Source organism: Pezoporus occidentalis, unplaced genomic scaffold, assembly GCF_034315485.1.
Source record: "Pezoporus occidentalis ecotype Australia unplaced genomic scaffold, CSIRO_AGI_Poc_V1 ctg89, whole genome shotgun sequence".
In the NCBI taxonomy this organism is placed as follows: domain Eukaryota; kingdom Metazoa; phylum Chordata; class Aves; order Psittaciformes; family Psittacidae; genus Pezoporus; species Pezoporus occidentalis.
Genome location: NW_026916253.1, coordinates 22,323 through 50,000, shown reverse-complemented (window position 1 = coordinate 50,000; position 27,678 = coordinate 22,323). Strand labels below are relative to the sequence as shown.

At 40.8% G+C, this 27,678-nt stretch overlaps 2 protein-coding genes across 5 annotated transcripts in view; both read left to right on the top strand.

The window, feature by feature from the left end:
- The window catches only part of CNEP1R1 (CTD nuclear envelope phosphatase 1 regulatory subunit 1), a 10,980-nt gene extending 5,016 nt beyond the window's left edge, over nucleotides 1-5,964 (top strand). The window contains exons 3-7 of one of the 2 annotated variants that reach the window (XR_009961973.1): nucleotides 829-902; nucleotides 1,229-1,338; nucleotides 1,477-1,531; nucleotides 4,714-4,813; nucleotides 5,257-5,964. Coding sequence is in view for 1 of the 2 variants with exons in the window: in XM_062604832.1 (XP_062460816.1) it covers nucleotides 829-902; nucleotides 1,229-1,338; nucleotides 1,477-1,531; nucleotides 4,714-4,755 (281 nt within the window). In the remaining variant the exon portion in view is untranslated. Of the gene's footprint in view, nucleotides 1-828; nucleotides 903-1,228; nucleotides 1,339-1,476; nucleotides 1,532-4,713; nucleotides 4,883-5,256 lie in introns of those variants that run through there. The other variant, XM_062604832.1, reaches the window with a different exon arrangement.
- Nucleotides 5,965-7,326: 1,362 nt separating this feature from the next.
- HEATR3 (HEAT repeat containing 3) lies at nucleotides 7,327-25,778 on the top strand. 3 transcript variants are annotated; one of them, XM_062604923.1, is made up of 15 exons: nucleotides 7,327-7,506; nucleotides 8,925-9,097; nucleotides 9,924-10,011; nucleotides 10,952-11,064; nucleotides 12,875-12,984; nucleotides 13,699-13,839; nucleotides 14,566-14,852; nucleotides 15,549-15,639; nucleotides 18,707-18,861; nucleotides 19,794-19,876; nucleotides 20,136-20,269; nucleotides 22,673-22,761; nucleotides 23,559-23,705; nucleotides 23,808-23,984; nucleotides 24,896-25,778. In XM_062604923.1, the coding sequence occupies exons 1-15, from the start codon at nucleotides 7,387-7,389 to the stop codon at nucleotides 25,031-25,033; spliced, it is 2,046 nt and encodes a 681-aa protein (XP_062460907.1). In that variant the 5' UTR covers nucleotides 7,327-7,386; the 3' UTR covers nucleotides 25,034-25,778. The 3 variants fall into 3 exon arrangements, with proteins under 3 accessions (XP_062460907.1, XP_062460909.1, XP_062460908.1); XM_062604924.1 differs by having other exon boundaries at nucleotides 7,328-7,506; nucleotides 23,562-23,705; XM_062604925.1 differs by lacking the exons at nucleotides 18,707-18,861; nucleotides 19,794-19,876; nucleotides 20,136-20,269.
- The last annotated feature ends 1,900 nt before the right edge of the window (nucleotides 25,779-27,678 follow it).

Here is a 27,678-nt window from a genome sequence, read left to right as displayed (position 1 = left end):
ATGCCCAATGAAAGCAGCAAGGCTTCATGGCTGTACAATACAATAGGAGCTATCTCTACCTTTATATTTGTACTGTTTTCTTCTTCCACCAACCCCTGCTCCCCAACCTTTTGTAGTCTCTCAAAATCAGTCTAGTATCTTGTGTTACTCTAGTACGTATCTAGCATTATCCATTTACAGTGAATTGATTATTCTTCCTAAGCTATTCTGTATGTGTACAGGTTTTTGTTAATTTTCGTGTGCTAATGCTATCATGCTTTCTGACTCCTGTTTGAATTTTGTGTTTATCTTTTTTCTCTGTGTTGGCTTTTTTGCTTGTAATTGTGTTGATTGTGATGGGGAGTATAACACAACTCAGATATGCCATTGAAACTGCTGTTGCTAATGCCTCAGGCTGTTCTGATGTAGAACAGCTAATGGGATAGATGCTTTAATTCTGCTGTGCAATGTAATGGTGATTCATTTCCATTGCCCAGACTGCATAAGCTCAAAGAGCATACTGAAAATTTGGTACAGCTCTTACTCCAGTTTCCAACTCATATTTTTGCTAATTGTGTTATTTTAGAAACTTTTGTTTCTCCAAAGCATTTGGATGTTTTTACTTCACAGAATTTATATTTTGGTACCTACTTGTGAAACTGGTACAGAATCTTTATGGTTTGACATAATCAAAGTTTCTTTGCCTGTTTTCATTTCTTCCTTCCAACTAGAAACTTTTTCTCTCCCAGAAGAGGGAGAAGAAAGAAATGTGTAAAAGCTGTTGATGAAAAATAAACACTTGTTCATAGGAGGTATGCTATTTATGACTCTTGTTCTTTTCTTTTTCAGTGATTCTGATAGTGGTGTCAGTCTGCACAGCGACTGGTGCCTGGAACTGGTTAATAGACCCAGAGACACAAAAGGTAAGAATCAGGTTAATTCCAAATGTAGTGTGTGGCAGTCAAGTATCGTATTGAAAACTGAAAGGCTACAGGTGGTTCTCCCATGAAACTGTGAGATAATTTTCAGTTAAGCTCTTGAGCTCTCCAGAATTGTTCTGGAATATGTCCTGGGACAGTAATGCCTACCAATATGTACATCTTGAATGCTTGTCTAAAGAATGGTTCACAAGTACTCAGAAATAGCTAGGAGCAGTATGATTTGGTTTTGTTTTAATTAAGTGAACTAGGCAGCAACTTTCTGTATGTTTTAGAAGTATGCAGTGGGACTAATTTGATTTCTTTCCTAGGTGTCATTTTTCACATCACTTTGGAATCATCCGTTTTTCACAATTAGTTGTATTACCCTAATAGGCTTATTCTTTGCTGGAATACATAAAAGAGTGGTGGCACCATCAATGTATCCTTCAATTGTGTTTGTCAGATTAAAGGTGTTGCAGTTACTGCTGTTATTGAAGCCTGTGCCAATACTGCTTTTTTGGTTTTTACTTGCTCTGTGTACCAGTGTTAGCTGCTTTCCTTGACACAATCCACACAGTATAGCAGCCCGATGTCGAACTGTTTTGGCGGAATATAACATGTCCTGTGATGATGTAAGTGTTAGCCATTGTCTAAACCTTGTTTTTGAAAAAATGCAAATTACTGGAGAAGGCACACAGATTTTTTTTCTGAACAGCACTTGCCACAAAGGCATGTAGTGACAGGACAAGGGGGAATGGCGTTAAGATGAAAGAGGGGAGATTTGGATTAGATGTTTGTCGTGGTTTAAACCCAGTCAGGTAACTCATTCGCTCACTTCCCCCCCCTTTCTTGCCCTCCCCCTGCTCTTGGAGGGACGGAGAGGAGAATCAAAAAGAATGCAACTCCCACGGGTTGAGATAAGAACAGTTTAGTAACTAAGGTATAACACAAATCACTACTGCTACCACCAATGATAATAATGATAAAGGAAATAACAAGGGAAGAGAACACATCATCTCACCACCAGCTGACCGATAACTCGCCCCCCCCAGCCCGACCAAGCTCTGACCGATACCTCCTCCAACCCCGCAGTCTCCCAGCCCTTTCGGCTAACTCTCCAGTTACATCCTGGGCATGATGTGCTGTGGTATGGAATACCTCTTTGGTCAGTTTGGGTCAGGTGTCCTGTCTCTGCTTCCTCCCAGCTTCCCCTCCTCCCCGGCAGAGCGTGAGGCTCACAAAGTCCTTGGCCAAACCAAAACATCCCTGTTATCAGCTCTGTTCCCAAGCCGAAAGTCAAAACACTGCACTGCACCAGCTACCAACAAGGAGAAACATGACTGCTACTGCTGAACCCAGGACATTATCCACCCCTTATTCCATACCATTCACATCATGCTCAGATCCCACATTTTCAATATGCCATCACTCTTATCTAAGTGCATGGACCAGTAGCTATAAAGTTGCTGCATCCATCTGGTCCATGATGCCAGGCTCCATCTCTTGTAACAGTCTTCCAGAGCAGGAGAGACTGTGTGCAGTGTTCACACTTGTGAATAACCTGGGCAATAGTGTCCATTGCTAAGTCCACCCCTTGATCATGAGTCCATCTCTTTTGCATCTCTGCTCTGATGGCCTGAAGTGCCATGGGCCCACCAGGCTCAAAATAATTCACTGTCCCCTTCAGCAGTTTTTGCAGCTTGTTGCTGGGGACTCCATACAGCTGCCTTCCATCTCCGATGCTTCCAAAGCACTGGAGGGGCCCAGTGAACTAGATACTTGCCCATACTGTCCCACACACCCTGCCACTCATCACTGTCCAGCCTTGGAGAAAACCTTTTGGTCCCCCTATATCCTCGTCTAACCCCAGACAAGACCCAAACCTGACTCTGCTTAACTTTTGAGATCAGACAAAATGGTTGTGGGTAGAACACAGCCTGTGTGTGTGCCAACATGCTGATCCCCGTCACAATCAGCAGGCAGGTCCCAAGGACACCCAAAGGCCATTCAAAACCTTCAGAACTCTCAAACGATGCTGCTGTACTTGTCACTGGGGCTGATGTAGCTGCTGTACTTGCCGGCTCTCCCACCGCCAGCTTCTCTTTTCCTGAGTCCAGATCTTCCTCCTCTGCCTTGCTGGGAAATGCTGCGTGGTCTCCTGCATCCTCCTGGGGCTCGGCGGGCGGCTTCCGGGGAATGCTCTCGGCCGTCGCGGGGCTCGGCTCCTCCGCGGGGCTCGGCTCCTCCGCCGCCTTCTCCCGCTGCTCGGCAGCCGCCTCCTTCCTCTCCTTGACCGCCCCGACCTCCTCCACTGGCAGCCGTCCCCTCGCGGCCTCCGGCCCCGCTCCCGCCGCCGCTTGGTCCCCGGGGCCGCTCTCCCGGGCCGGTTCGGCTGCCGCCGGCTCCCGGGGCCGCTCCCCCTCGGCTCCCCGCAGCCTCACGAAGATGGAGAGTAGGGTGAGGGCCAGGACGGTGAAGAGCAGCCGGATGGCCAGGTACAGGTCCACGGCCACGTCTGTCCCGCCCTGTGCCATGGGCCCACCCGTATTACAAGCCGTTGCCATAAAGCACAGTGAGACAAGAACCTTAGCCCAGGCCCCACACTTGATAAACACTAACACAGCAAATACCGGCTCTACGTAAGTTACAACATTCTGAAGCTATGAGATCAAGAGAAACAACTCTGAGAGCCAATAAATCGTCATTGTGATGAGTGACTGTTAATCCAGTCAGATCTGTTCTTATCTCAACCCCTCGAGCCCCATGTTGGGCGCCAAAAAGAACTGTCGTTATCTCAACCCTTCGTGCCCCACGTTGGGCGCCAAAAAAGAACTGTCGTGGTTTAAACCCAGTCAGGTAACTCGTTTGCTCACTTCCCCCCCTTTCTTGCCCTCCCCCTGCTCTCGGAGGGACGGAGAGGAGAATCGAAAAGACTGCAAATCCCACGGGTTGAGATAAGAACAGTTTAGTATCTAAGGTATAACACAAATCACTACTGCTACCACCAATGATAATAATGATAAAGGAAATAACAAGGGAAGAGAATACATCATCTCACCACCAGCCGACCGATAACTCGCCCCCCCCAGCCCGACCAAGCTCTGACCCATACCTCCTCCAACCCCGCAGTCTCCCAGCCCGACCAAGCTCTGACCCATACCTCCTCCAACCCCGCAGTCTCCCAGCCCTTCCGGGGCTAACTCTCCAGTTACATCCTGGGCATGACGTGCTGTGGTATGGAATACCTCTTTGGTCAGTTTGGGTCAGGTGTCCTGTCTCTGCTTCCTCCCAGCTTCCCCTCCTCCCCGGCAGAGCGTGAGGCTCACAAAGTCCTTGGCCAAACCAAAACATCCCTGTTATCAGCTCTGTTCCCGAGCCGAAAGTCAAAACACTGCACTGCACCAGCTACCAACAAGGAGAAACATGACTGCTACTGCTGAACCCAGGACAATGTTAGGAAGAAATTCCTTACTATAAGGGTGGTGAGGCCCTGGCACAGAGTTGCCCAAAGCTGTGGGTGCTCCATCCCTGGCAGTGTTCAAAGCCAGGTTGGACAGGGCTTGGAGCAGCCTGGTTTAGTGGAAGGTGTCCCTGCCCATGGCAGGGAGGTGGAAATGGAGGAGCTTTAAGGTCCCTTCCAACCCAAACCACTCTGTGATTCTGTGAATACACTTTCATAAATTCTGTGTATCTGCAAAACTGGAATGTAGAATAATTAGTATTGTTCTGTGTGTCATTCTAAACTTAGCTTGTGAAATTGAGCTTGGGCTCAACTTTCAGGGTCTAAACTTAACTTTTTTTTTCTGTCTTGCAGACTGGAAAATTAATTTTGAAACCTAGGCCTCATGTTCAATAAGGGCTGTCTTCCTTCATTTTTTTCCACTGCCATGGAAACCAAAAATGACCTTTTTAAGGTAGTGTGACAACAAAAACAAAATGGGACTGGTTGTCGCTGCCTGGGAGTCTTACACAGTTGACAGTGAAACTGTCTTACACAGTTGACAGTGAAAGTGTGCAATATTATTTCTTGAATACTTATCCAAATTCTTTGTTATCATATTATCAGTGCTTTTGCTACTTCTGATTACCTCCTTTTCGGTATTAGTGTCACTTTTTTTACTTCAGCTAGAGGAGAACATACAGGTGAAGTATTGTTAATCAGCTATGAAGTTGAACTTGAAAATCAAACCTCATGTGTGTTACGTGTCTTTGTAAGCTATTGTAAATAGCAGATGGATGCCAGTGTTCAGGAAAAGAAGTAATACCTGCTGTATGGATTTTTTTGTTCTCATGAACAGTATCGATAAGAACACTTACCATTCCCATGATGTTTCATTAGCACACTTACTCATTACAGCTGTCCTTGTCTCCTGGTCATTCTTTTTGGAACCGGTTAAAGGACTGCGGAAAGACTGTCTGTCCTGGAGAAAACTGGTCTCACTGTTTTAAGAACTGCAGCTGCATCAATGATCACATTTGTCTGTCTGCGTATGTAGTGCACCAGCCAGTTCTGTTGTGATCATACGTAGTTAATGGTGTGATCTGGTTCACAACACTGATCTTTTCAGATTTTAGTACCTTAAATATGCTTGTGGCACAGACTGTATCTGTACTGTATCTGAAGTCCATGTGACCATTCTGAGAGGATTTTTATGCAATGATAGTCCAATATGAAACTAGTATTGAAAAATGTGTGACTTCAGATTTGGTGTAGAAAATAGAGTGCCACAATAAAATATTTTATTATTGAGTGTTAAAAGCAAGATGTGGATGTCATGTGCATAAAGTGCAACTTCTGAATAGCTAAATTGGAAAGAGTTTTAGCCTGTTCAAGGTGCCTTTTTAATGGTTTCAAACTCTTCTAATGGACTAAAACTGCAAAGCTGTTGCAACTTAGTAACACCTACTACAAGCTAGACCGGCTTTTAAAGGCAGCCTATGGATGTAACCATGTCAGTTGTATCAGAATTGTATCCTGTAATTTTTCCCTTCTGCCCATCTATTATTTTTAACTGGTGTATATTTTGTAGGTCAATATGTATAAAATAAATTGTTTGTATAAACAGCTGTTATTTTTTGTACTGCGCAGATACAGATCTTGAATGCAGAAGAGCTTTGGGATTTTATAGCTGAAGTCTGTAACTTTCATACTGGACCAACATTTCCTGTATTCAGTATACGATATGAAGTGTACGATACTGACACCAGAAAGAAAGTCCTTCCAGTTTTCCACTGTCCAGGTCAATCCTGCCTCTCTAAGTGCTCTCAGAGGAAATGGTTTATTCAGCATTTACTTTGTTCAGAGTTTTTGACCTAGGGAAGTGTGCAGAGTAGCCATCATGGCCCTGAACGCATATGCGGATGCTCTTGATGGCTTGGCTTTGCGAATGAAGATTTGGGAAGGGCTTTACCCCCGCTTACTACAAGTACGATGAGGACTAAAAGGGCAATGTGGGATAGGCAAATCCAGTTGGAAAAAAGGCTGCTTGGTCATTCAGGATGTTTCCAAACAAGACTGTCATTTCCTGGGTCAATCTCGAGCGACCAATGTCCTGAACCACCTGCGTGTAGGGTTGAGTCTGCAGCTTCCATTGCACCTTACCACCACCTCCTGTGTTGTTACAGGGCTTTGCAAGTGTGAGTAAATCCTTCAGGCCTGTGCAGTGGATTTTTTAGATGAGGCACAGTGTGCACAGAACTGGTCCCACCCTTTACGCTTGAGGTTTATCTGCCAGGGCCTAGGTAGCTTGGACGGTGACAGCAAAGTCCTCAGGTCATAGGTTTAGTTAGAATGTCCTTCTCTTCGACGGACTGCCTTACAAGGCTAGATGAGCTCCATCTGTCCGGGTCTGAAGTTAAGAGTTTTCCTTCTCCTAGGAGTATCACTATGTCTAGGTGGGATTCTGACTTAGAGGCGTTAAGTCATAAGCTCGCAGATGGTAGCCTTGCACCAGTGGCTCCTCAGCCAAGCGCATGCACCAGGGGTCTGAACCTGCGGTTCCTCTCGTAGTGAGCAGGATTACTATTGCAACAACACATCATCAGTAGGGTAAAACTAACCTGTCTCACAAAGGTCTAAACTCAGCTCACATTCCCAATTAGTGGGTGAACAGTCCAACGCTTGGTGAATTCTGCTTCACAATGATAGCAAGAGCTGACATCGAAGGATCAAAAAGCGACTTTGCTATGAATGCTGCTTGGCCGCCACAAGCTAGTTATCCCTGTGGTAACTTTTCTGACACCTCCTGCTTAAAACCCAAAAAGCCAGAAGCATGCTCTTAGTGCCAGGGTTATGGGGCTGCCGTAGTGCTGTTCTTGCAGCGGCGCTGCCCCATCTTCTGGCCGAGCCCTGTGCCAGGGCTATCGTCGCCTCGTGGCCCTATCTATAGCCGGGCACCTCCCTGCTGTGGGCGGGCAGCCGGGCTGCGCCTGCGCAGGGCCGGCACGTGGGTGCGCCGGCGCTGAGGCGCGTGGGGAGCGGAGAGCCATGGGGAAGAGCCGGGGGAGGCGGTTCCGGCAGATCTCCTTCTCTCCTACCGGCCTGGAGCAGCGCTGCGACGAGGAGGACGACCCGGACGAGGAGCCGGCCGCGGAGCTGCTGGAGAAGGTGCGGGCGAAAATCGCGGCCGGCCGCCGGCAGGGCGAGTTCGGCGCGACCCCAGCTTGGGAACGGGGCGCCAGTCAGCCGCGGCCCGACCCGATGAGGCTGCGTGGGCGGCGAGGGTTGTGCTCCTCCGCCGCCGGGGGGGGGGGGGGACTGGTCTCAGGCTTTCCTGGCGGGGTCGAGGACCTGGATGCGGTGCGGCCTGTCCGCTCTTGGATGCGGTGCGGCCTTTCTGCTGTCGGGTGCGGGAGGGAGCTGTGCGGCTCGTTCCCCCGCTGCTGCGTCGCTTCCCCGGTGTTAGGGCTGCGCCCGCAGCGGCTCGAGTGGAGGGGCGGTGGCGGCGGCGGCCCTGTCCCCGGCTGGCCGGCAGCTGCCGCCTCCGGGCTCGGCACTCCGACCGGGCTCTCGTTCTGGCTTTCCTGACTGGTCTAGGGAGACTACTCCGAGCTCCTCGTCCCAGGAGAGGCTTTGAAGGAGTTCTTGCAGTGTTGGGTTCAGTCTGCCCGACTGGAGAGTGCTACAGATAAAAGCTAGTGTAAACCTCCTTCTGCACATGTGACATTAGAATCTACAGTAAAAATCTATTTTCCTTTAAGGAACTAAATACCCTGTGTTCACTAAATGAACTCATTGAACAAATCACTGCTTAATTATTCCTCTGGACTAGCCTATTTAATCTTATAAAGAAAAGAAGAAAGAGGGAGAGTAAAAAGATTACACAAATGCACAGGTGAGGATGACTGCAGAGACCGGGGTTTCAGTGAGGCAGGTTGTGAGGTACCACTCTTTGCCAGTCTGCTGTTCAGCAGCATTTGTCTTTTCTGTTGGGTTTTTGACAAGCTCCATGTCCTCCCAGGACAGGCACTTCTGACATCCTTTTATTTTTATGGTTTGTGATTTTTGCATGTACCTAAACCTCTTACAGCACAAGGCAGTGTTGTGAGAATGTAGAGAATTCTTGCTCCTTGACTTGGGGCAGGTGTTTTTAGTCTAAAGGCTGTCATGCTTTGTTTGTATTTTTTGATTCTTCAGTTTTCGTGTAAGGTGGTATATTTTGTCTGTTATATTTCCTCGATGGTATTTTTGTCTCCACTTCTGTCCTTTTCAAAATTTTTTAAACATTGTAATTAGAAGTAGCTATGAGGTCTCACCAGGGACAGCTAGTGTCAAATCTGTGTCTGAACTGCAGCTCTCTTGTTAGACACCCAGAACAGTATTTGTCTGGTCCTACACACATAACCCAGGGAAAGATACATAAACTTCCATGGAAGTTAAAAGCTCTTAATTCCATTCCAGAGCAGTAAAAGAGGAGCTGCAGTCCTGGGCATGCAAATCAAAAGGCAGATCTGTCTTTTCACTCAATAAAAACTTCCAGCTACCTTTTCCCTTGCCCCTAATCTGCCCTGTTTGTGTCTCCCCAGGTGCAGCATCCAAGTGCTGAAGTGAGAGAGTATGCCTGTGCCAGTATTTCCAAGCTGTTGCAGGAACACCAGGCAATCCCAGCCTTCCTGCAGAGAGATGTGGTCCGTTGTTTAGGACCCTTGTTGATGGATTACAGTTTAGCTGTTCGCGAGACAGCTGCAGGTGCCCTCCGGTATGCAGTTGCTAGTATTTGGTTAGAATGAGGTACTCCTGGCATGGAAAAGAGAGGGGTTTTCCTGTTAAAAGCTGTGAATTTGAATGCCAGCCTCTCTTGCTTTAACTCCATTTTGAGTAAATATACCCATGTCAATTGAAATCCCTGAGGGAGCAGATTTTCTTGCTCCAATAGGCTGTCATGAAATTTTAATAGCAGGAGCAGAGTTTGGATTAGTTATTACAATTTTATCTACTCCTAGTAGAATGTTTTGCTTTTCATCCTTATGTTAAGAAAAAAAAAATCGCTAGTGGTATGAAGAAATACAGAGAACTTGAATGCTGTTAGTATGGCATTTTGTGTCTTGGTAACCCTGTATCAATTAGTTAGGAAATGCACAGAGCTGTGTTTTAGAGAAACCTGTAAATATTGAACAGTATAATTTTGAGCTTCTATTCTGCAGTCAAACCTGCAGCGTGCTTTATTTATACAAAAATTTAATGCTAATACCTGTTAACATTCATGTTATGTCTTACACTTGAGTAGTATTTGACAGAAGTCGTGTTAGTGCAGCTAATTTTTCTGGTTATGCTAAACAGGTAAGTGAAAGTAATTTTTTTCCCTAACACCAAAGTTATTCTTTTAATTCTTTTATGCTAAGAGGGTAGAAAATTAAAGTTACTGATTAAGCAGATTGACATTAAAATGAAAAGTACCATAACCTTTAGAGAAGAATATTGAATGCATGGTGTTTTGTTTTTTCTTTTTTTAATATTCGTGCAAAGTATTGTACCTTATCAAAGCATTTTTGGGTTGTTTTTTTTTTGTGGTTTTTTTTTTCCAGAAATCTGAGTGCCTGTGGGGGATTTGAAGTCTGTGATGACATGGTGTCAAAAGACATCATGACACCCCTTGTTGCGCTTCTGAAAGAGGTGTGTTTTGTTTTATTCCAACTTTAAAACTGATTTAGTCATTAAGTTATCCCATTTTCAAAAATAATTGAATTTTTATAGCTATTCCCACAATAGGATATTTGAGAGATCTTTTAAAAGAATGTTTCAGTAGGTTTAATAGGACAAAAAGTATTCCAGAGATTTCAGACCACTTGATTTTGCCTCTTGACCTGCTGTCTTGGATCTGCACTAAGGTTTGCTCTCCAGGATGATTTTTGCATGAGTGGTGGAGTGATTTTGGGTCTGGAACGTCAGTGAAGACAAATCTTTTTTTGTCAGTGAAGATCCAGATCCAACATTTATATTGCAACATTATTCTAGTGAGGGTATTTTTGCAAGCACTTTTGTCTACTGACATCTTGGATTTACAGTTGGGTAGTTACTGCTGTTGTAGAATAATCTGTACTGAATACGTATTCTTTGTTTTATCGAGGTGTTGCAGTGCAGGTTGGCAATTGCATTGAGTTCTGTCACCTGCTGCCTGTGTATGAGCAGCCGTGAGCAGTATCATTATTTTCTGTATGTTTCTTCCCCATTTTAAATTTTGAGTAATAGCATTATTGTAAAGCACAGCAAGCTGTTAGCCGAATTAACTTTTGTGATTAGAAAGAACTGGTGAAAGTTGCTTACAGTCTGTATTAGCAAGAAACAGCACTTCATATTCTAATATTGCTAAGTCTTTATTAAAAAAAACATTCTGAAGGTTATTGAATGCAAAGCAAGTACTGACAGAGTCTTTCTACAACGTAAGAAAATTTAGTTCCATTGTGGCTCAGTTTTCATAGAGAATAGGAAACTGGTCTGGTTTTCTGGCAATAAACAGTCGAGAGATCTCTCCATTCACTCTGCTGCTAATATTTCAAGGTTTTGCTTCTTGGTTTGTTTGTTGCCCAACCTTAGTTCTCTTGTTTGGCTGTAGTGCAGCACTGGACTGGATGCTAACCAGCTGTCTCCAGAGAAGCGCATAGAGATGGACAAAAACTATATTGAAGACATAGCCAACGAGGCTATTAATTTGCTGTGGAATATATGGTAAGTACTAGGTAAACACTGGCCTTTTGAAAGAGCTAAATTAAATTGTTCCTAAAAAAGAGCATGGTAAGGGAGGCAGAAATTAAATGACTGTCCTTGCATGTGAAGAAGTATTCAGTTGCTGATTCTGGTTTTTGACTGTGTTGCTCCTACGCTTTTCCTCCTTAATAAATGGCAAACGCTCATCTGATCTGAAATACAGCTTTATCTTCTACTGTAAGTTACTTTTGTAGATGAAGGATTCTAAAAATGCACAAAGTTGGTCATTAGTTGTAGGAGTGACATTATTTCCCTTTCCCATTGTTTTTTCGTACGAAGTTCTGACACTGTCTTCTGATTGTGTTCTGTAAATCTACTGTACAGTTTTTGGGTTGTGGGGTCTTCCATGCAGTTACTGTAGATCCTTATTATGATATGGGAGACAGAGGAAATTAAATTCTGATTATTGGGCTCTAGTGCTCTGGGAATATGAGGAGGTTTTGTACTACTTCCTCCCTCTGCAGGTCATCCCTAAAGTTAATATTAAATGTTTGGACAAACTATCCCTTAGTGCCTGAGACACTGCTACAAATCTATATAATTAAGTGAGAAAGAATGTGAATAGTTCACTTAGTAGTTTACATTGAAAACACCAAGTGAAGGAAGAGAAATGGCAATACTGTCAATACAGAAATGGCTATAAGCGTTGAAGTGCTACATACCAGTTCTGAAAGTTCTTGGAATTTGTATTGTTTCTCCTTGTTTTGTAACAGCTTCATGTCATTATACTCTTTGGTCTGTACAGAATTTTACTGTACAGTGTTGCAATGCAGCTGCAGCTGCGTCTGTGTTTATGGCATGGCTGCTGGCTTGAGGCCTTATTTGTACATTGTTTTTTTTTTTGGAGGGGGGGGGAATTGGAATCTAGAACAGTATAGAAACTGCTTGCTCAGCACCTTGCACAGAATACATGACCCTTTGTAACTGACTCAACAATGTTTTGTGTTTTTTTTTTAATTGCTTTTGCAGACATAAGTGCTTTGGAACAGGAACTATAATCATTAAGTGTGCTATAAATCACTTCTGTATTTTGAACTTTTTTTGCAATGACCATGAACTGCTGACTTCATTGCTGAGTTTGGTACTGATCAAATTTGGGCTGGCATTGATGCAGAGACAATGTATTCAAAAGTAAATTTTTAAAGACCCTTGTAGCTAGTTAGGTCCCATGTGTTTTTTAGTTTGAATTTGTCTTTTATTGATAATTAGTTTAAAAATGGGAATAGCTGTGAGAACTTGAAGCAGCACAAATCCCAGTGTTAGATAATTAAAGTAAATGCCACATTTAGCATTGATTTAACATCCATTTTGAAATGTTAAGAGCAGTCATTTCCTGGAGTAAGTGAATATTGATATTGGAGGCAACAGCCTGCTCTATTGTCAGTGCTTCTGTGGGTGAAGCCTTCCATGGATGCAGAAAGCCCTGGGCTGGCCTGTAGCCTGCAGCTATAAGCTGCCTTTCACCCTCTGGCTGGCTCTGTCTGCAGGAGACTGTACTTGGGCTGCCAAATGAACTCCGGAATACTGTGTGTGAGGAAGCAGATGGCAGAGCCAACTTTCCTCAAAAGTGCCCAGGTTATTGCTGCTTTGCTTTCTCCATTTTCTATGGAGTTGATCATAACTGCAGTAATGAAGAGTAGCTTTTGGAGTCATGCATAATTCTTAGGTGGGTTTTTAGAATGTGAGAATAACGAGTACATGTTACTTAAAACATTGTTACAGGATTTTTTTTCATGGGAAAAGTGTTTTATTAATCTTTCTTATGCATTAGTGAATGCAGCAGTACCGCAGTACACATATTCAACAAGGAAGGATGTCTGGAGGCTGTGTTACGTTACATGAAAAAATTTTCTACAAATGTGGATCTGGCTGTTTCAGCAGGTAAGTGGTAAAAAGATAAAGATTTAAAGATATATTTTTTTTTTCTTTCTACTATATAAATGTAGCACTGATGTCACATCCATTTTATAATGTACCTGCCTTAGTGTTACTTGAACTGTAGTTACATAAATTTACGCTGAATATAAGACTTTCTGAACAGCACATCAGCCAGAAGTAGACAACTGTTGTGCTTTTTTTCAGTCCAGAGAAGAATGGCTTATTGGTGGTTACATGGGACTGAAAGAAATTGTGGAAAGAAAGCCCTAGATAGAAGATGTGTTTTTAAATTTGTTTTCTGGGTTTGGTAGCGAATGGTTTAATAGGTTTTTGTAGAGCAAAGGACATAGTCCATCTAAAAATATCTAAACAACTTCTATCACTTTCAATGTGGTTTTATTAGTATTATTGCTATTATAGTCTTATATATATATAGTCTCACAGGGGTCTTACACCTGTATGTGGTTGCACAGCTAGTTCCATGTCTAATGTGGTACTGCCCTCACCTGTTTTATGTACAGGTTTGCCATAGAATGTCTTTAATCTAAAACACAGTTTGTGAAAGACAGTGTCATACCGTTACAACATGATGCTGTCTGAAGTGTTTTTTCCTGTCTCTGTGTTTCATTACTCCAACTTGCCAGAAAATAATGCTTTCTCATTAAGAGAGTGAAAGCTACTGTTGGGTTTGTTAATTATCTTTCTTGTTTGCTGCAGCAAACTGCTTACAGGCAGTGACAGAAGATAATCCAGATCTTCTTTCTTCGTTTAATGCTTCTTCACAACAAGTGTTAGAAGCAGTGATGTTGTGTCCAGAGAGCACAATGAAGCACATCCTTCTGAGAACACTCACAGCAGGTACAATGCTGGAGGGCATTCACTGCTTTGTGATGGCAGCTAAAGGAGGGTGGGAAGGACAAAAGGCTTAGTATTCTAAGCTATAGTCCGCTGTTGGTCAAAGCCTGTATAGATGGTTCATGAGGTTATTTCTGCCTTTTGGGCTTGTGTTTTGTAGTGACCAGGTATTTACAACTGTTTTTAAAATGGTCTTAAATGCTAGATTCTGAATTCAGCATGATAATGCATTTTAACTGTTCCTTTGTTTTTCAAGTTAGAGTCAAGTAGAATAGGACTTGTTTTGATCTTAATAGCTGTGGATTTTTACCTAAAGCTCTCTACCTTTCATTCTTCTTTCTACCTCAAATGCTCAACCATGGTGATTTTTGATACCGGAGTGTAATAAATTAATTCTGAGAATCCTTGGAAAATGGTTATTTCATGTGGATTTATTATCATATCTAAAATGTGGCACCAGGGTGGCTCCCCATAAATACTCTGTGTATACTTACATGCTGAAATCTACTTAAGATTTGGGCCTAACATTGTTTTTAAAGGTAAGTATGTGAAATGTTAAACAGAAAAAAATACAAGTCTTTAAAGAAAGGACTTGAAAATTCCTACTGAAGTATAAGCACTGGGTATTATTGAGTAGTGGAGGCTGTGTCCTTAGAAAATACATGGATATTGCAGAGCTGGGAATTGAGTATTTTACTAATTTTTATATTTCAACTATCTCATGTTTAGGCATTGTCTGGAATATCAAGGGTACAATTCCACCAGGCAGCCTGGGAAGCATAATTAATGCAATCCTGAAGATTTTTTCAGAATCATTAGCAATAGATGCTGGTGAAACAATTATTCGTATGAAAGAAGCTGAAAAAAACAGGTTAAAACTTGCTGTGGAGAGAGAAACAGAGGAAAACATGAGTGATGTTACAGAAAACTGTGTTTTGAGTGAAGATTATGACTTGGAAGAAATACCAAAAGGAAAAGTCAAAAAGGGAGAAAATGACATTTCTGATTTCCTTCCAGTAAGTGTGTCTGCCTGGCTCTTGGATAGCTTTAAGAGTGTTTGGCTGGCCATCTGACTCGTCTTGAGGCAGTCTTAGCTAGAGTAAGCTATCATAGAGAGTGTTACTAATCCTAGCTCCCAAACAGCTTGCCTAATGTAGCTAAAACTTCAAAGGCAAGTGTGGAGAATTCCAGCACAACTTGTTCCAGTGTGATCAAGTTGCACAGTACACGAGGAAAGCATGTTTCCATTTGTTTCCTGTAGTGGAAGGTATATATTTATCTGAGGCTTTTACCTCTAGCCACCGCAGGGAGTCCTGATTTCTGCATGTGGCGTGAGATGTTTATTGGTTGTAACCATTCAGTCATGAGTGGAGATGGCCTGGAGGTTAACAAATGCATTCACTATGATGTACCTGAAAAGAATAACAGAATTACATGTTTCTGGTCAGGATTTAGCTAATATTAGGTAATCTTTTCTGTTACAGCTTTAGTGCAGGTGGCATTTCTTGACAACAAAATTTGTTCTGAAGCGTTCAACAGAAAGTTAATAGATAATGCCTCTTGGTTTTGCTGGTTTTGTTTTTTCACATTTTCATGTAGAATGAGAAGAGGAAACAGCAGGATTGAATTTTTAGCTGTCAGTTTGGGTGCTTTAAATTGCACTGAAATGTTGTTTTACAAAATTAAATTCGGTTCATGTTTTTACCTTTTAGCCTGATCAACGGGAACTGAAAGAAGTGACAGCTTTACTGATGGCTCAGCAGACTGCTCTGGAAATCATTGTTAATATGTGCTGCAGTGAAGGTTTGTAGGAATCTCTTTCATTGGAAGTGTTGTAGTTCCTTTTGTTTCTGGAATAGGTCGTGTTTAGTTTGCTGTTTGGTGGTCTTAGCTTTTAAGGGCAAATGCACACAGACTTGCTGTCCCTGACACCCTCACTGGGGTCAGATCAGATTGTATGGGTTTTTCTCATGTAAGTATTTTCTGTTGCTTACCTATTTCTTTAAAATGAAAGCTACATGTAAAATAAAACTACATGTGCCATCATTTAAAAACAAACAAGAAAGAACTTGTGATGAAGAAGTATTTCCAGAAAAGTATTACAGCATATTTGTTCATTTAAAGTGTGGCCTGAGAGTTCATCTGATACAATATGGGTGTGAATGTTATTGCAAGATGAGGGCATCGATACTTTTTTAAGCAGATCAATCTTGTCGTTTTGATAGAAGTATCAAACTTCTTGTAGTATCAAAAAGATACTATATTTTTAAGGAAGAGAGACATTGCATGCAGCTCTGGCAGCAATGCAGATTTAGACTGTTCAGAGTACCACCTTTAAGAGCTTTTTTCGGAGGAGAAAGGCAAGCTGTCATTCTTGGGGGAGTAACAATTAGATACTCTGTATCTTCTGTGAACTCTGATACTCTCTTTTATAGCTTTTCTCCTAATCCTCCAGAAAACAAATGAGTGATTTCCAAATTTTGTAAAAAAAATAATAAAAGAACCACCAAACAGAACTGACACCTCAAAACCCCCTCTAAAATCTGAAAACATTAATTGCTGCTACAGTTTGTAAGTCTGATGCAAAAGTAATTGCATAGGAGAGAATTTTCTGAGTAAATCATTGAGGTTCTAATAAAATCCACAGCAATGCACAGATATTCCCAATGGTGAGATTTTTTTTATTTTTTTTTTCTCCTCTTACAGCATAAGGAATTCCTGCACCTAGTATATGAAACTTCTTTTGTAACTGCATTTCTCATCTAATGAGCTGTAATTCATAAGCTCTCCCCTTTAATTGGAAAATCTCTTGTGGGTAAACTGCATATTCTGCCATTCACTCAGTGTAATGTAAGGTTGATTGTGCTGTATTTCAACACAGTGCTTTACCCATTCATAGGCAGGCAGAAACATAGTCTGTAGAAATTAAGAGGAATCCAGAGGCAGCTGCTCATTTAATTTTTGAGTTATTTGAGGACTAAAATAGCTGTATCCATTATGCTGAGTTTATAGAAACACTCAACTTGCCACAGAATTGAGGGGAATAACCAGGCTGGCAGGGGATGTGTTCTACTGAACGCTGGCCAGCATTTGGAAGAAGCGGAGTGCTCATCCCTGAACAGTGACAAGAGGGGGAAGCCAGGAGACTCCAGTGTTGCTCTCCAGTCTGAAGTTGTAGGTTACCCTACCCGCAGTAGTTAAGGTGGGATTGTCATTGGAAATGCTTCTATATTTCCAAGAAAGTTACAAAAAATCTGGTCTTGGCTGTGGGCTAATGTTCTAGAGCCCAGTTTCTGCTCTGCCCTGGTCACCCACTGTGAACATACGATGGCTGTTGTCTTTGTTGTTGCTGAATTCCATGGTCAGTTCATATAGTTCTCTTTTAATTTTCAAAGAAAAGTTTTGCTTTGTTTTGAAAAGATGGAGATGGATTTTTTTTTTTTGTAGGAGGCAAAAGACTAACTGAAAGAGGGATGTCCACTTTGCTTTCATGTTTGTTGCTGCTGTGTGTTGGTAAAGCATAAAAGACAAATGTTTTCACATGCAAAAGCTATTGGCTCTTTTACAGCATATTATAACTAGAATTAATTGGTTATTTCCAGAAGCAAAAGAAGGTGTCTGTGTGATCAGGTTGTTACAGCCTGATGAGTTACTTTGTGTTGGATAAACAACAGTCATCGTCTTCAAATACTTTTAAGCTGCTGCGTGGTGCAGGTGAAATGCCTTTGGTTAGACCTTTCTTGCTTTAAGTGAATGAATTTACCTTTTACCGCCGAGAACGTATGTGGCTGTTACTGCAGTTACTACAGGACCTAGATCTCATGTGCCTCTGTGTTGCCAGAAAGAGTCACTTTGGGGTGAAGACGATGTTTTTTTCCATAGTTAAATGTGCTGACCTGTGTACACAGGCAGAGCTTTCACCTGTCAAGGAGGAGGATCTGTCTGACCTGTAGACCTGTGACTTGTGTAAACACCAGTGTCACACCAATTAAAATGTAACCAGGTTTAAAACAACTTTAGATACATCAGTATAAACCCTATGTGTGTAGATTTATCAATTTAAATATAAATGGTGGACTTAGCTTGTGCTTGCCAAGCCAGGTCTGCTTTTAGCCATGGACAGATTACTCACTTTTACAGCAGCTGTGCCCATTGGTGATTGACCTTAACTTCTCTCACCATGTCTGCCCTTGCAGATCTGTTAGTAGAATAAATTACATAAGTATAAGCCTAGCTCAGGTTTATTTTACTTAAAATAGGTTGTCTGAAAGGGGTAACAGTGATGATCTGGCTTGCTTTGGCTTGTTTTGCTGTCATCATTTCCTTTTTCAACTGGCCTTGCTGTGGAGACAGTAACATCTTCATCCCACTCAGTTACAGCTCAGTCAAAGGACATCTCTCTGTGGCTTCAGTTATTGCCAGAGAAAACAGTTGCCTAAAACTTATTTCAGTTAGTAAACAAGTTAAGCTAAACTTGTGTATTTGCATGCTTGAATCTACCTCAAAAAGTTAAATGGTACCATTAAAGTCTTAGTAAATGTTTTATGGAATGTTTCTTCTATACCTTTCTTTAAGTACAGCATAATTAATACAAGAGAATGAAGTACCTCTGTATGAAGAACCGCTCATGTAAGCATGCTTGCTGCCTCAGTAAATATAAAATGAATATTTTTAAAAAATAAAAATTTTAATGAAAGTAGTATAATATTTAGAACTGTGGATTAATGGCAGTTGGTTTGCATGAATCTCAGAAAAGCCCAAGAGCTTAAAGACTCCTGACCAACAGGTGAAGAACTCAACCAGGAGATGTAAGTGAGAAGTAGGATACCTACTGTGGGAATGCTATTACAAATCTGACATCTTTTCTCAGATCACTCTGATGATGAATGGGAAGAACTCTCCAGCAGTGATGAAAGTGACTTTATGGAAAACTTGTACAATGATGGGAGTGGGCTGCTAATGTCACCTCTGTGCCTCTCTGATGAGGTTAACTCAGCATTTATGAACAATCTCATTCCAAAGAAGGTATTGGTTTTTGTTTCCAGCACATGGTACAGCCTTTTCTTCTGTCTGATTTGTGTCCCAGGTTAGGCAAACAAATGATCAAAATCCATCTGTAGAAAAGGAGTGTTTTAAAAAATCAGTTTAGCTTCACTTTTTTTGGCCTAGAGGTGGAGCATCAATAGATGAGCTGTCTTGACATAAATAATTTCTTCATGTAAATGGGAATAGAGGGTTTGTGTGTTTCAGAAATCTAGTGGTTTGTGTTTGAGAGTATTTTTGATTGTTTGAGGTTCTTTTTTTTTTTTGAGGGTGGGAGTGGTGTTTTCAGTTTGGCTTTTCTAGAATAGAAAATTGATTTGAGCATCAAAAAGATTACTTGCTAAAAGAAAGGAAACTTTCAGCAGAAGCGTGACTGCCAGATTTCCATGTTAACTTAAAGAGGTTGGTGTTACATGAGTGGCAACAGTCAGCACCGAATAAGTGCAAGTTCTTCCCCCTGTTTCATACATAGTGTCTGAAATACATTTTTTGACACTGACAGGAATTCAAATGTTCTTGTTTCAGAGTTTTGCTCAATCTTTGGGGTTGTAAAGATGAAGATCATCAGTTGCATCAGTTATTATGCTAGAATTCTACTTTGTCGTCAGGGTGTGAGATAAAAACATTCACGGCTTTTTGCAAGCAGTCCAAGTTTCATAGCTGGTGTTTTAGACTTGTGGTTATCTGAAAATTCTGTAGTGGAATCTGTACAAAGAAAGATTGAAATAAAAAAGATTAGCACAGACCTAGAAAATCACCTTTTACAGTTGGATACTTAAAACAATCTGTACCAAACCTAGTGTATAATTGTACCATTTGAGTGACTGGGGAGCTTTGGCGTATGTAGTTTGAAGTATCTGTTTTACATTAAGCTAAAGCCCTATTGCTAAGCCTTTCTTTTTTTCCCTTCCCAGATTCTTGAAAAAACTGCATTTCCGAATAGTGTTGCTCTAGATATCTGTATGCACAATCCATCCTGGAAACCATTAATTAAAAAGTAGGAATTTTATTGTTTCTCTTACTATTTTTCATGTATATTCAGTTGTTTTAGTATTCCCAGAAGGATTGTCTATCTTCGAGTTACTTGTAAGGTGTAAACAATGGCAGATCTGATACATAATTTTGCATGAAGAGATACAAATCTTTCTGTAAACTGCATACCATATCACAGGCTTATTTAATTGAGGATGTTTCCTTGTATTTCAACATCTGTTCAAAGGGATCTCCTAAGTGCATACTTTGTTTGTTTGTTTCAGACTCAATGCAGTGCAGTGTAGAGCTTTAACATGTCTTCAGAACATTTTGTTAGTGTCAGACATGGATTGTCTTGGAGGAGCTTCACTTCAGTCCATTGCACAGCATCTCTTGCAGCTAGTCTTTGCTAAAATGGGTAAGATGTTCAGTAAAGGGGGCTTGCTGACCCCCTTTAAACTTACAGATATAAGGCAGATGTGTACATTGTGCTGTTTTAATGCCATTTTATTAGTAAGTTTATCCCTTCAGCATTTCAAAGTAAGCATACTGAATGTCAGAAGACTGCTGACAAAACAGTGTATCCTGATAAGATGTGTTTATCCAAACTGCATCCTGGGCAAGTAGGCTTCGAATGCAAGAATTTGCTCTACATCTGTTTGCATGCAGTAAGTTGCTGTTAGTGGATGAATTCTGCCTTCTTGTGAGACCTGAACTGTTTGCTTGCTCATATTTGTGGTAATAGCAGGTTTTCCTCAATCAGACAAGCCATGAAGAAGATGGGATGTTTTCTTCTTAAGTATGCTAACTAGCCTAAATAGGCAGGGGGGCAGGGAAACTAGCAGTCTTTCACTTTTTTTTTTTTTAATCTTAAGAAATTATGACAACGGAGGTTGTTGCAAAAATCTCTAGAATGTACATGCTTATGACAGTAGGAAATAGAGCAGCTGCCTTGTCTCCAGGATGTGCTTTATGCATATGATAGCAAAGCTTTACTGGAAATTTATTTGTAATAAGAAAATGTGCAAAGTTTTTATGACTAAATACTGAAGGTGCTCAGCTTCCTGTTCAGTGGTGGCTTGAGTTCAATGGAGAAGGCAATAAATTTTGTTTCCCTAAAAATACTATTTTTGAACATCAGATACATCCTGGTAAATACTGGAATACATCCACTGTAGTTCTTCCAAGACCTATTATTTCATAGGGACACTTGTGGTGGTTTCCCCATACATCCTATGGTATTTGTATTATTGGATAGTTTAGTGTATATAGTCCACTATCAAGATAGTGTAGATAGTTGGCATTTCCTGCTGCCTCCTGTAATCTACATGAGATCAGCATCATTCCAATAATACTGTTGGACCATTTGTGCTATGATCCTTGTTACTGGCACTAGAGAAGTTGAACTGAGATTCAAAAAAAGGCAAAAAAACCCAAACCCTGGTTTAAATCTGATGATCCAGTTCCCTGGCAGGCTGCTCCATGCAGGCTACTCTGATACTCTGTTTTTGTTCTAAGGTCAGTGATGACGGCTCAATTCTAAAAATTGTCAGAAAACATTTAGGAAACAGTTCTTTTGTAGTCTAGCATAGGCACGGGTCTTACAAGCTTGAGAAGCTCAGTTTTCTCTCCTTCCTTCAGGTATCTTCATTTGTAGCCACAAATGAGGTGTATATAGTTCTGTTTTGTTGTAGCATATACTATGATACTGCATTAATGCCTGAAAATCCATCTGCCTGCAAAACATGCTTTCTTTTTTTTTCAATGCCATTAAGAGCATGTGACCAGTCTATGAGAACATTATTACTGAGTGCATAGTGCTTGAAAAACTAAAATACAGAAAATGAAAATAAATATGAAGACACATGCAAAGAAGTTCACCTGAAATATTTGTCTCATGCTAAAAGAGGGGAAATTCCAAGATTTCAGGGTCTGTTATGCTTCGCAATAGTCAGTTCTTAGGTGAAACTGGAGAAGTGGCTACCTTAAGACAAAGGGTGCCAATAAATTAGTTTAATGGCCCAGGTGCCTTTTTGTTAGCGTAATATTTTTTTTTTATAGTTAAATGCTATGTAATGGAAACTACCAGATAGAGTTGATAACATACCAACATGTGGTTAGAAGAAATGCTGTGGTTTACAGAGTGAAAAAGAGGCATAAATATCTAGTTGCATATATGGGAAGGGAGGAGATATGCGTGAAATCATCAAGAGATTCTGCATCTGGAGTGGTCCAGAAAATAAGAACACACTGGGGGGAAAGAAAAAGCTTCAGGAAATGCAGAACATGTATTGAAGATGATGGCTCGTATTGATGAATTTGTAGTTAAAAAAGAAATATGCAGTGTACGAGTCATACATTTCTGAAAGGTTATTAAACCACTGGAAAACATGCCCTTTATATGAACTGGCAGGAGTCCAGCATTCTGGGTGCCTAAAAAGCCTGCTTAGGAAACAGAAGAAAGGCATTAAAATACAGAGTTTCTGTAGCTTTCTTAGTTCTGGTATGATGGCTTACATGTGATAACCAGTTTACAAACCTCTGTTCTGCTGGCAGTGGTTTGTGCCGTATGTGTGTCACACAAGTGTCTTAACCAAGGATATACCTGAAAATGAGGACCATCTGTGATCTAACCTTCAGATGCAATTAATACTGAATTCAAACAAATCACAGTGGTTACAACCTACAAAGACGAGTCTCTGAAAATCTAGCTCTTCCTGTTTGTCCCCTGCAGGGACAATTAAGAAATTTGTATTTCTTTGCTTCTCATGTCCTCCATCTTACTGTTTAACTTTTGGCTCTGGGTTCAATTCTTTGACAGAACTCCCTACAGACACAGAATTCCTAGAAGCCATAACTAGCGCTTTGAGGGCTCTCTTACAAACAATGGCATCAAAGAACATCTCCCAGGTAAAGGCTTTCAAACTCAAATGCTCTGGTAGGCACAAAATCATGTGAGACTGTGCTGGAAAGTTTTTGAAACAAGACCATTTGAAATTCTAAATTTCAGCAACTGTGAACACTGAAAGAACAGATTTAATAGCATTCACTCTCATACTTTTTATAGACCTTACAGGAGTATATTTTTTTATGTATCTCTTCCTTAACATGTAAACAGATGAAAGGTATTTCAAAACCAAAATAGGAATGAGACACAGGTGCTGTCTTTAGAAGATGGACATAATGACAAGCATTTTGTAAATTAGCACCTAGAAAAGTGGATTATTTCCTGAGTCATCCGGTTGAATCTGGTTGTCTTTCTAAAATCTTGGTTGGACATGAATTAATGAACTAAATATAGGAATGAAGCATAACAGTTTATTATACAGGATGTAATACTAGATGTTCTGTGGGTCCTTTACTGGCTGTAAACTGAAAAATGAGTTTCTGTATGTTGTAATGAGTTGGAGAAATAGGTATTGAGCTAGGTAAATCTGTGAAAATCCCTTTAGGCTCAGAACTTTCCTTCAGATTCATGACAGCCTTGGTTATGTTCTGGAAGAAACACCTTAAGAATTTGAAAGGGAGAGTGTAACTGTGTTCTTGCTAATTACATTTTCAGAATTCACGTTTTGATAATACAGGACTCTGCAAATTATCTAAATGTCATATTTGAAAATTTCCATGGAAATGTAAATGTGTCTGGTTTTTTACATTTTTTTTTTTTTTTTTTTCTCCCCCCCTCCCCCCATGCTTCCCTTGCTAAGCAGTGTATGACTCCTGAGCAGCTACTGTCTTTATGTGAAGCTGGTATGGACAGCAGCAATGCCAGTGTTAAAGTGAATATAGTGAGCATCCTTGGAATTTCTGGCAGCATCCTGGCAAAAGGACAAGATACAGCTGAAACGCTAAAGGTAAAAAAGCAAAATTGGCATTGCAAGCCTAAACCAGTTCTGATACTTCTTTCAATTTTCTTAAGCACTGCTGGAAAAACAAATTTTTTTTTCTTATTTCAGGTGATTGGAAAATTTCTTCTTGAGGTTGCTATGAAGGAATCTTCTCTTGTGGTAGCAGGGGAAGCCTTGGATGCACTTTTTGATGTATTTGCAGATGGTAAACAAGCAGAAAAAGCAGCGGTAGAGATCAGGTTGCTTCCAGCACTGAAAGAATTTCAGCCAGTGTTCAAAATGAGGGTAAGCATCAAATGCAGCCAGCTCAGGGTCTCAACACAGTGTTGGTTGAAGCTTTAAGCAGGAAGGTATGGCTTTACAAGATGAATATTAAAAAGAAACAACCCCAAACAACAATCCCACATAATTGAATTCCTGATATTCCTCTTTAGAAGAATGCAAATACACTTATCTTGAAGTTCGTGGAACTATCAAGGTAACAGCACAACATCTGCATTGCAACATCTGCATTACACCATCAGCATTACTGATGTCCAAATCACTGTATTGTTCTGAAACCCTTGTAAAAAAAATCCTGCAGATGCCTCTGGAGGAGTACAGCTAAACTGGTGGGAGAGAAGTCTCTTCTGAGGTTACATGTTTTGGTTATAACTTGCTGTAGCTGCCGGTGGGCATTTTTGTTCTGATGGTGGTTAATTAAAATAGATAAAGTATTCTGTGTTTTCATGAATCACAAGGCCAAAATTCTAAACTATAATTGTAAGTACATCCTTGTCTTAAATAGACATTGACCTTTGATATGTTGTTTCTTTAGTCAGATGAAGCCTAAGGAATTACTTTAGTAATCTTAAAGCTAAGCACTGTACACACAAAATACATAACTGACAGTGCTACAGTTGTTTTTTTAGTTACGTGCAAGGTCTTTCAGATAAAAAGCTACAGAAACTAAGTGTATGTTTCAGATTATGAAATAGCATGCCAACAATGGTGTAGTTTTAAGCAGAGATGTATAATGTCAATTGACCTGCAGAAAGAAGTGTTATCTATGCATTTGCACACGTGAACATACTGAAGTTCTCAAGAGGCATCTGTAGCATGTCTGTAGAAGAACCATACAGAATTACTGTAAACTTTAGGTGATATAGTAGGAGAAACTTCTCCATTAACAAAGTGTGTATTTCTTGGTTTTGCAGATACGAAAAGAAGGCAAGGGAAAATACAGTACAGATCAGCTGTGTGTTCTTGACAATGTGAAGATGAACTTGAGAAGATTCATTGCATATCAGGAGACACTACAGAAAAGTCCAACTTGCAACATCGAGGAACTTTAAGGTTTCCCTCATTGAATAACATTTTCCAAAAATAAATCTGTTTTGAACTTCTAAAATTTATCAAGCAGAAAAGTTTTCATGTTAATAGTGCAATTTTTTATATTTAATGTTTTTATGCTTCTGGCTTGGTACAACATGAAAGTCGCATCAGTGTAAAAAACAGCGTACTTTGAGATTTAAGTGTTGGCAGTGATGAGAATGCGCTCTTGCAGTCCTGAGGTCTGTGCATAACACCACTGTCCTTGTTTACAAATCCTTGCGTGTCCTGGTGGAAAACTATAATTCTGTGAGTCTATGAAAAAGTAATTTAGAGAAATATTCTCAATTACGTGGCAGATCAGGAGAAAAATTAAAAGCTCCAAAGATACTTTTCAGGGAATCGAGCAATGGCAGTATGTTCTTATTTGCTATTTGCTCTCACCTGTTTCTAGAATTGCACAGGCAGTTGCAGCAAACTTCCCAAGATAAGTGTGTAGGTTACTGCCGGCACTTGGATCTGTTACTACATGAGGTTTATCAAAAACTGTTTCAGGTTCATTTATGATGAATTCAGTAGGATACCTTTCTCCTGTGGAAATCAGTGTAAGAGAATCCTACATTTATGCAGAGCTCGCTGGTTTTACTTTTATATTGATTGGTAGTTCTGGAAATCAAGTCTCCTGACTTCCTTCCTTCCTTGTAATTCTGCATCAGGATGAATTTGAATTCAGGGAAGTAGTAAACCTAATAAAAAGGTGTTGGTTTGCATTTTTTCTTTATTTTTATACTGAGGTATTATCTAACATAACTTTATAATTGCTTGAAATATCCTTGAAATATTTGTAATAGAGATTTTTAAGCTGTAAAATACAGAAACTATTTTAAAAAAGTGTCACTGATTCATGAAGTTTGTATGTGTACTGCCATATATAAGAGCTTTGATGTTGTTTCTGTGAATGAGATCCTCTCATACACATTTTTTAATGGGGAAAAAACCCACAACAAAACGAACACTTTTTATTATGCTGATTTTTGAAATGTGAGACTTTCCCCACCCCTCTTCTCTTAACATGCTGTGTTAGCACAGGCATCTAGTTTTTGGAAAATTTTGCCCATGATGTTAAGCATTGAACACCAAAGACCAAATTTGCCTGGTTTGTTAGATTTCAGTCTCTTAGATTAGAAAGCAGGCTCAGGAACTGACTGGATAACTTGCAAATGACTGACTTTATGAAATCTTGACTATATGATATTTTATCAAATGCAAGGGAAAGTGCAAAATAAGTTTAAGCAGCTGTGCTGCCTGGAAGTCCCATTACTGCTAGTACTTTACAGGAGTTGCATGAAATGTTATGTGATGCGATGCTTGCTAATCAAATGAATGAGTGAGAGTGGGATTGGGAGGGCTCAAGAACCATTGAGCCTGGCCTGGAGAAGTCCAGGAGAAGTGTGGAGAGCATGGAGCAGTTGAAAGGTTATCCTGGGATTTGACAGGGGCTGCAGTGAAAAGGGCTGGAGCGTAACAGCTGAGGAAGAAGTAGCTAAGTGGGTTATGGTATAAGACTGCACAGTGTGTGGGTTTTAATCCTAGTGTTAGTTATACTTGCTGTACACTGAAGATATACTATTAGCCTGATACAAGGTATTAATATTTGTTTGGAGCGCTTTAAAGGATTTCCATGCAGAAAGTTCTGCTTTCATTTTCTGGGTGCTGCACTGAATTGCAGGAGAATCTAAATTGGAAAGGATGTCCAGAGGTTCCTTAGTCTAGTCTGCTGCTAAACTAAGACTTTGGAGTCAGAAAGGTTGCGCTAAGGGGCTTAAGCATCTCCAAAGATGGAAATCCCTTAACTTTGCACAGCCATTTCCAGTGCTTGACTGCCCTTGCTGTAGCACTTTTTTTTTTTCACCTGTGTATACTTATTAGGACTTCCCTCTGCTGCAAAATGTGCCCCTTGTCATTTGACGGCACACCACCAGCAAGAACCTGGCTCCATTTCTTATCACCCCATTTGCTAGTTGAAAACAACAGTTGCATTCACCTCTTCTCCACACTCAGTAAACATAGCTCCCTCAGCCCTTCCTTGTACATCATGTGCTTTAGCCCTCTAACTGTCTTCGTGGCCTTCTGCTTGATCTACCCAACTATGTCGTGTAACGGGGGACCCAAAACTGGACACTTGGGCACACGAGATCAGTGGATGTGATCTCGTGACTGCTGAAAAGAGGAAAGTAATCAGTTTCCTTGACCTGCTCTCCATGCTTCTGCCAATACAGCCCATTGTTTGTTAGCCATCACCACTGCAAGGGTGCACTGCTGATTTCTGTTCAATTTACTGTCCACCAGGACCCTTCAGTCATTCACTCCAAAGCCGCTCTTCTGTCTTTTGGTTAAGAGTTGCTCTGTTTCATGGGATTACTCTGTTACAAATTTAGTTCTTTGCATTTTACATCAAGTGTAGCAGTCAGAGTCTGGTTTCTGGACACTATTACAATGAGGTATGTTATTTTTCGTTTGGGGCTAGGCATTCTTTTTAGGTTACTAAGAAGGAGCATATCATTTTCAAATGTGAATCTCAAACTTGCAGGCAAATATATGGATGACAGGGCATACACTAGAAAACATGGTTTTCTTAATAGAATTTATCAGAACTTGTTTTCTTCCT